A 9,010-nucleotide genomic window follows, 5' to 3' on the forward strand; every position below is an offset into this window, starting at 1 on the left:
AGGAATTCTTGAACTCCCTTGCAAAATACTCTTTACCCCCAAGATATGGAAAACAACCAAAAAATGCCTTGTTGTAGCTTTTAGTTTTATTGATTCCAAGCAAACCTTAGAATAAAAAGACTTCTCCTGTCAATAAAGTGAGCAAATAACAACTAACATTTATTGAGTGCTTACTATGTGCCAGTCACTGTTCTAAGCACATCACATGTATTAACTTATTTAATCCTCCTAATAACCCTAAGTCCTATTATTATCTCCAATTTTTCAAATTCAAAACCAAAGCAGAGAAGCAAGTAACTTACCAAAGGTTGTTTAAGTAGTAAGTGGCAGAAGAAGCTTTGAACCCAGCAGTGTGATTCAGACCCTATACCCAGATTCCTATGTTAAATGTTATCCACTGTAATATCAAATCATATACAATTTTCTTGATGGAATCATAGAAAGATAAAATAGTGGAATTGGAATGACTTAGGGACCAATGAATCCAGATCCTTCATTTTATAAATGAACAAAATGAGGCCAATTTAAGAAGCGAAAAAAATAATCTCTTAATCTCTTGGCTCAGCAGAAAGTTCCACCGTTTTTTCTAAAGTTTCTCAAAATGATTTCTATAAGACTTTGTACCTTAAAGACATAAAAACAAACAAACAAACAAACAAAAAAACAGTTATTGGCCAGGCACATTGGCTCATGCCTATAATTCCAGCACTTCAGGAGGCCGAGGAAAGAGGATTTCTTGAGGCCAGGAGCTCAAGACCAGCTTGAGCAACAAAGCAAGACCCCAACTCTGTAATAAATTACAAATTAGCTGAGTATGGTGGCGCAAGCCTGCAGTCCCAGCTACTTGGGAGGCTGAAACAGAAGGGTCGGTGAAGGCTACAGTGAGCCATGATCACACCACCATACTCCAGCCTGGGTGACAGAGTGAGACCTTGTCTCTAAAAATAAATAATAAAAATTTTAAGAATTTGAAAATTAAAAAAAAAACAGTTATCAACTCAGACAAACAGAAGCTTTAAGGCTTAGAGTAAATGATCATTAGTTTAGAAAGTTATTAATGTTTTGTTGTGGTGAATTTTTTATTTAAATTATCCAATTTAGCACTAGAAAGGCACTTTGAAAATAGCAGCATCCAGAGTTCTGCATTGTTCGCTCAGTTATCACAAAGTAAACAGCTGTAGCAAGGGAATAAGACGTAGCAGACTGCAATTCTGAACAATTATAGTTAAAATGCCTAAGGCCAAGAATTTTTCAGCCACCCAAGAAGTACAATAATTTTCTCAAAGTTCAAAGCCAGGGATGTATGTATGAATTAAGTTATTTCATAAAAAAAAAAATCTTTTTCAAAAATCTCAAATCCCATACTTGCTCAAGTTAGGATGTTTGACACCATTGAGAACCAACCAAACAATGACTGTTTGGTTCAACCAGAGAACCTAAGAACCAACCATGAAAGCCTCAAGAATCAAGGCATTTCTTACAGGTTTATTTCACACCTGAATTGTAACAAGTTGAGTGTTCCCAGCTGTACTGCTTAAGATACCATAAAAGTAACTTATTTCAAGAGAAAATTACATTTCGTTGTAGAGGTGAAGCATAATGCTTCTCTAGTTGTTTTCTGTAGAGAGCTGAACATATCCCAAGATAGATTTGGTAGATTTATTTCAAGTATGAAAAATTCAGCAACCCCTCCCCAACCCTCTCCTCCTCCCTGCAAAGCATATACTAAAAATATGGCAATTGCAACATTTTCTCCTAATTTTCTAAATGCTCTCTAATTAAAACTAGAAATCAACAAGGCTAAATTCTAGGGATTTTATGAGAGCAGAACCAATTAAGAAAAATAAGAACATTTTTCCCATTAACATAAAACAAAAGATTGCCACTTTTGCATGTAAGTTCATTTACAAATAAATTTAAAAAATTAAAGTGCATGAAAAAACATTTTAAAACTTCTAGACATTAATATGGGAAAACAGCCAACTTACTGTAATCAAAAGAATAATAAATTTTCTAAACAAAAATAAAATTCTAAACCCTAAACCACTGAATGGACCCCTACTCTCAGCCAAGGGGATTTCAAAGAAACCTAAAAAACTAGTTCAGGCCATGATGGGAAGGGAGGGTCGGACATGCCTCCTTATACTCTCCTCTCTTTGGAATTCAGGCACAACTGACCAGCATTAACATTAAAACAGAGATCTTAAGACTGACAAAACAGACATTTTGTAGCAATAAGATAGCAATATGACAGGAGGCCCTGAAAGAAATCGAAGTATTTTACTTCAAAATATATTTATTTGATACATTTTGAAATGACCTGGCAAAGCTGTCTCTTGTAAGGAAACTCTCCATTCAGTAGATAATTCTCTCTCCTTTCCAGGTCTTTTCCTGATCCAGGAGAGATTGAACTAAGAGTCTGGTACCTTTTAAGGTCTGATAGGAGATACTTACCATCTATTACTCTTTCTGAAGCCTGCTACCTGAAGACTTTATTTTCATAACAAGAACCTTGGCCTCCACAACTCCCCACTTATCTTAACCCTAGGCATTTCTGTCTTAATTCTTTAGAAAGAAAGTTAACTTTTTCAACCAACTGCCAATCAGAAAACCTTTGAATTCATCTATCACCTATAAGCCCAACACCCTCCTTGAAGTTGTCCCACTTTCTGGACCAAACCAATGTATACGTTATATACATTGATTGATGTCTGCCTATAAATTCTGTCCCCCTAAACTGTAAAATCAAGCTTAACCCAAATGCCTTGTTTGTATATATGTTCTCAGGACCTCCTGAGGCTATGTCATGGCTCATGGTCCTCACATTTGGCTCAGAATAAATCTCTTTAAATATTTTATAGAGATTGGCTTTTTTTTTTTTTTTTTTTTTTTTTTTTTTGTCAACAGCATATAAACATCCATATTAAACATACCTGGCAGAGGGTCAGTGCATCTGTCCCTTGCTGATGATTATTCATTCAAACATGAAAGGGGAAAATAACTGGTCTAGTCTTTCTCAGGAACACACACTCTTTTTAGAGTCAGACTATTTTCTTCTTCAACGAGTTAAGTTTTATTAGAGACACGTAGTAGTATATTTGGAAACTTAAAATGTAATAGCAGTACCTCTTCTTTTCTGATCTTCTGTTTATTCCCTTACCTACCTAAAAAGATAAATCACTAGGATTAACCCAACACTTAGGCTCAGTAAACTGCATTAACGTGTTTGGACTCTTAAAATACTGTATTTCCTCAATTTTATGACATACTATTTTTTAACATTTAAGTATTTCTAATATAGTGATTAGTTTAAATTTTTACATAAAAAGCCTCAAATGCCAGAGAGTGAAGAGAGGTGGTTCTCATTGCCTGTGCATTTGCAAGCTTAAAAATGTCCAAAGGAAAGGTATCTTTTCATTCATCCACCCAATCGTTTCATTCATCTAACAAACTGTTATTCACTGAGTGCCTGTTTTGTACCACGTACATTTCTGGGCACAGGGAGTACAGAGTACAATGATAGGCAAGCATCAATGGCAGACTCTCAAAGAGTCTCATTCTAGTAGGGAAAGGTAGATGATAAACAATTAAACCAATAAATAAAGAATTTTCAATGGTGATAAACGCTTCAAAGAAAACAAGACAGAAAGATCAGGAAGTGGGGTAAGTCAGGGAGGTTTCTCTGATTAAATAACATGTAAGCAGAAAGCTGAGTGCTGAGCGGTTGAGAGGGCAGTCCCTGTAGAGAAAAAAGTAAGTGCAGGGCCCTGAGGCAAGCTGGCCTGAGCTCAGCAAAATCAGGGAACACGGAGACTCACCCTGTTGACTCATTTACATGGCTAGCTGGACAAGAAGTTCCATTTAACTTAAATTTGGATTTCTATCTCTTGAACAAAATATCTTTCAAAAGATACATTATGATGCTGGACTAAAGCTAAAAGAGAAAAACGCAGAACTAAAGTCCATTGTTTCTAGTAAAGCAATGGCCCGTTTGGTTCCTATATAGAGATAAAGCTGTTTAAATGTGTCATGGAAGAATAGACCCGCTCTCACAATGAAAGGCTTAGAGGGAGCCAAATTCCTTTCCAAAGCTGTTATTGAACAGAGCATCTTAAAGGACTATCTCTGTTTCCAGCAGACCTTCAAGAGAAGTTTAAAGGAATATGTAATGTTATAGTCAATTCTAAATTAGTAAAAAGGCCAGAAGAGGCAGATCACTGCAAACAGCCTATCTGAGCACTGCAGTACACCATTGTCAAAGATCAGAATCAGCTCAGAGGAATCACAAAACTCCAAGAAGCCTTCGAATCAAACATGAATTGTGACAGTGACGAAGAAAAACAAATCTCATCGCATCAATAAACGTAGGCTAAGTGAGTAAAGGAAGAAACACGTGTACATTTCATACAATGAGGTTGTCCCCCTCCCAATCTTGTTATTAAATCCATAGTGTGTCTTACAAACATGGACTCTAAGAATCATAGAAATACCACAGCTCTTTCTCCAGCCTGCTAAAGTGCTTGGAATTTCCACCGTTAAGCTCTAGGAAGTTCTGTAAGAACATTTTTTTCAAGAAATATAACACAGTAACACATCGCAATCTGTTTGAAAACGAGCATGATTTATCTTACCAGCCAGTCCCAGAAAACAGGTCTCTGAAAGAATGGAAGCCTTTAAAATTTCTTTTTTATGGAGATGGCTCACAGCCAAAGGAGCAGGATTATAGAGACCCCAAACTAGATTGAAGGGATTGAGGGACAAATGAAGAGAAAGGGGAATGTCAAGGCAAATTTTCACAATGGCTTGCACTATTCCAAGTAACAGGAACTAATTTATCTCAGAAACACATGGCTTATTGCTAAAACCAACACTGCATTCTAGCTAGTTCCTAATAACACCCATTTCTGGGCTTTCTGTCATCCTATTTGGTCATTAATAGCAGCCTTTGCAGAAACAGAAATGAAACTAAGAATTGAATATTTATATTTATGATGTAAAATAAAATTACTTTGCCAAGTGTTTCAGCCAAGTGTTGACAGGAAATAAAACAGAATTCACAGGGACAGTGGATTTTCTGACAAGTTTGAGATGTCAGCATCCCATGCTTTCAGGCAAAATGGAACAGAAGGAACTGTACTTGTCATTACACCAACTGCCTCCCTCCCAGGGGAGGGTCTTTGTTCCTGGTACTATGACTCATCGGGGTCACTAAGGACATCAGTTGTCCCTCCGCCATGGTGGGTCTTGGGTTTCTCCATTCGGTCCAGATAACACCTGTAAAGGATCTGAGGTCCCTAGATAAGAAGCAACATTCAGTAGAATTTGGCATTCGTAAGATGATGAAATCTATGACATCATTATCCCAGTTCTCACGCTTATAATCCACAGAGAGCTTCTCTTTATTCTCAGAACTAGCCTTTGTAGTGATCTTGAATGTGCAAACATCACTCTTCAGTAATGTTTGAAGCAGAATTTGAAAATCTGAACCACGATTCAAAGCTATCCTGTAATAACTAAGCTGCCATAGTTACCTAAGGGTGCTTCCCAATATGTTTTCTATGAATCTGCCTTTCCAATAGAGCACAGTGCAGGAAAAAGGGGAGGGGGCAATTGTATAGAAGACACAAAAGGTCCAATTTTAGTTTGGCCCATGACTACCATGCCCTGGAATTCTGTACACTCTCAGAAAGAGAGTGTCACTGATTATTAAAAATATATAATTTCTTCTTTTTTTTTTTAATTTTTAGAGACATGGGTCTTACTGTGTTGCCCAGGATAGACTCAAACTCCTAGACTCAAAGGACCCTTTCCTCTCAGCCTCCCGAGTAGCTGGGACTGCAGGTGCATGCTAATTAAGAATCAGCAACCAGGGGCTCACGTCTGTAATCCCAGCACTTTGGGAGGCTGAGGCGGGCAGATCACGAGGTCAGGAGATCGAGACCATCCTGGCTAACACGGTGAAACTCCGTCTCTACTAAAATACAAAAAATTAGCCAGGCGTGGTGGCGGACGCCTGTAGTCCCAGCTACGAGGGAGACTGAGGCAGGAGAATGGCGTGAACCCGGGAGGCGGAGCTTGCAGTGAGCCAAGATCGTGCCACTGCACTCCAGCCTGGGCGACAGAGCAAGACTCCATCTCAAAAAAAAAAAAATCAACAACCAATAAACTGTTGCTGATTCTTGATTAAGAAAGGCTCATGAACTACGTTTGAGCTCAGCAGGGTCGCCTCTCACTTGTCACAGGTGGTGCTCTCTTTCATCAGGTTCTTCCTGCTCCCCCCATCTTGGCAAGCACATCTTTTTTACTGCATGATACAGGGATACAGGCTGCAAGCACAGTCTCACAGAAACCGTTTAATTCCAAGAGGTCATGTGTGCTCATTTTACACAGTTCATGACCCTTAAACCCCGCATTGGTGTCAAAATGGCACGTAACTCAGGAACGCTCCAAAAATATTTCACATAATCAGAATTCGTTTTTCATCTAATAAGGAGACATATTTTTTCTCCTAAGTGTCTACTAGATTTTAATAATTATTCTCTTCTTTAAAGAGTTCTGTCCATCTTGACAAGGCCTATAGCTCAAATTAAAGTCTCCTTCAAGGCTTTTCGGCATTCTAGATCTCTTTGGTTTCAAATTATTCAACAAATCTCCCCAAATTGTATTTCCCCTTTTTTCCATAAGAAGTCATTCCATCTATACTCTCTCCTTCTCTTCTATTCTTTCCTTCTGTTTCGCCAAGAAATTTGTCATTGGTCTTGTCAATGCATTACATAATAGAAGGGGAAAAGCCAAGGGTACAGCCCAACACAGCGCTGATTTAGAAGGTGGAAAGGACAGTAAAGACTGCCGGGTGGTGGGAGTGACAATTCACAAGCCCAGTAGTAGAATCATGGAAAGTGGAGTTTGAACAAAATCGAGGGCTACAGACCACTCCTGCATCTGACTGCTATTACCTTGTCACAAATCCTGGCAGGCAAGATGACAAAGCATTTACATCAGGACAGTTGGCAGTGGCAGATATGAACATGGCCCCTCGGGCTTGCCACTCCTCCTTACTGCACTCCCAGCTCATCACACCAGAGAGCAAGACATGAGCCAGACAGGGACAGTGGAAGCTGCAGGAGGAATTGAAGCCATGGAGCCAGACAGAGATGAGAGGGAGCAGGCCAACTCTGTTTACAAAGGAGCACCAGCGGGACAGTGGTGTGAGGACTAACATTCCAGGCAGGGTCTTTCAGAAACACGATCTTCTTCTGTCAGCTCAACTGAAGCCCAGAAGGTTTCCTGAAGGTGGAACCAAGACCCTTCTACCTCTGAAGCTGCATTCTGTTTTGAGAGGCTGGGAGACAGGGCACCAAAAGAGTTCCTGTCTCACAGGATCTTTCCTGAGAGGAATGGTCTAATAAGACTGGTCATTAGGGGCTTTGGAGTAACACAGGCTTAATGCCACAGGTGACTCTGCCCCTTCTGGTTGTGGAAACTGCACAAATGTCTCAAGCTTCTTCAGCTTCGTATAAAAAGCATATATAAGCATATAGCAAGTACTTGATAAATGTCATTTTAGACCCTGTCATTTCTGCTAGCCCTGAATTCCAGCAAGGTCCATTTACAATGGATAGCTGACTATCCATTGTTTGAATGTTGATAGCACATTTGTGAACAAGATGAGAGGAAAAATAACAAGAGGTTTGGAACTGGAAGAAATTCCAGCCATCGGTTTTAAAAGACCAGGACCAGTCTTCGGAGAGGCCACTAGTGACACCCTGCTCTAAACTTCTATTTTTTTTTTTTTTTTAGACGGATTCTCACTGGGTCGCCCAGGCTGGAGTGCAGTGGCACGATCTTGGCTCACTGCAAGCTCCGCCTCCCGGGTTCTCGCCAATTCTCCTGCCTCAGGCTCCCGAGTAGTTGGGACTACAGGCGCCTGCCAACACGCCCGGCTATTTTTTTTCTATTTTTTAGTAGAGACGTGGTTTCACCGTGTTAGCCAGGATGGTCTCGATCTCCCGACTTCGTGATCTGCTCGCCTCGGCCTCCCAAAGTGTTGGGTTACAGGCGTGAGCCACCGCCCCCGGCCTGCTCTAAACTTCTTCTTGCCAAAACAGTGCCATCCTCCACCCAGCTCGCACCCCCATCTCTGCAGGTACTTACAGGCAAGAAGAGGATACTTTTCTAATGAAAAACCTGTGATATATGGCCTGACGAGTATTCTTAAATGTAATTAAGGGGACCACAGTACAGAATATTTCCATCTGGTTCTAGTTTAGCCAATCTAGTAAATGATCCAAAGGGTCCCGTGCTTAGAGGGCAGTAAGACAGTAAAAGCACCCTAAGCCTCCTCCCTGCACAGGACCTGCACCCCCACTGCCCAGGGGACTGCACCCATCTCCACATGACTCACTCTCCCTATGCAACGCATGGGGGTGGGGAGGGGAGCGCCAGTATTATCAGCCATCAGCACCCTGGGGTGAACTGATTATCAGGACAACTAAAAACACACCTAATAAAGCCTTGGAGACACATGGCAAGCACGGTGATGGACTAGAAGCGATTTCAAAGCTGAAATGCTGCTTGAATGCAATGTCAGCTGGATGCTTGGTGAGCAGAAATAGAGAAGGGGAAATGGAGCAACGGTGGCATAGGGGTGAATGTTGTTCTGATTCCTAAGTTTACCTAAGACTGGGGCCACGGGGTCGGGTGTTCCCTGGGACCTACGTCTCATGCAGCCTGGGGTCCAGAGCTGGCAGGAACAATAGAGATGGGGACCAAAGGCTGTCACTGTTGCTTTTTCTCGAAATCCCCGCCCGGGTCCTGTCTGGGGCTCCCGCCTACGCGCTCATCACGTGCACAGCCCAAACTTTTCAGAGCCAGCCGAGGCCTGCGGGCCCGGGCGCCAGGGTGGTTTTTAGGGTTTTCTTTTTTTCTTATTTCCCTTCTTCTTCTCCACAGTTGATGATTTTCTGCAGAAAAACAACTGCGAAAAAGAACCTATTTCATTTCCAGTTCC

General features: G+C 40.9%; 1 protein-coding gene across 3 annotated transcripts in view; it reads right to left on the minus strand.

Annotated features, from left to right (window-relative positions):
• LOC104675027 overlaps positions 1–9,010 on the minus strand; it is a 41,522-nt gene that overhangs the window by 31,186 nt on the left and 1,326 nt on the right. The window contains exons 2-3 of one of the 3 annotated variants that reach the window (XR_749717.2): positions 8,677–8,977; positions 6,957–7,118 (exon numbers count right to left, since the gene is read on the minus strand). The exons of 1 other annotated variant lie outside the window; for it this stretch is intronic. Coding sequence is in view for 1 of the 2 variants with exons in the window: in XM_030928882.1 (XP_030784742.1) it covers positions 8,779–8,977 (199 nt within the window). In the remaining variant the exon portion in view is untranslated. Of the gene's footprint in view, positions 1–6,956; positions 7,119–8,596; positions 8,978–9,010 lie in introns of those variants that run through there. One more of the 3 variants, XM_030928882.1, reaches the window with a different exon arrangement.

The sequence above is a fragment of the Rhinopithecus roxellana genome, chromosome 4 (genome assembly GCF_007565055.1).
Source record: "Rhinopithecus roxellana isolate Shanxi Qingling chromosome 4, ASM756505v1, whole genome shotgun sequence".
In the NCBI taxonomy this organism is placed as follows: Eukaryota; Metazoa; Chordata; class Mammalia; order Primates; family Cercopithecidae; genus Rhinopithecus; species Rhinopithecus roxellana.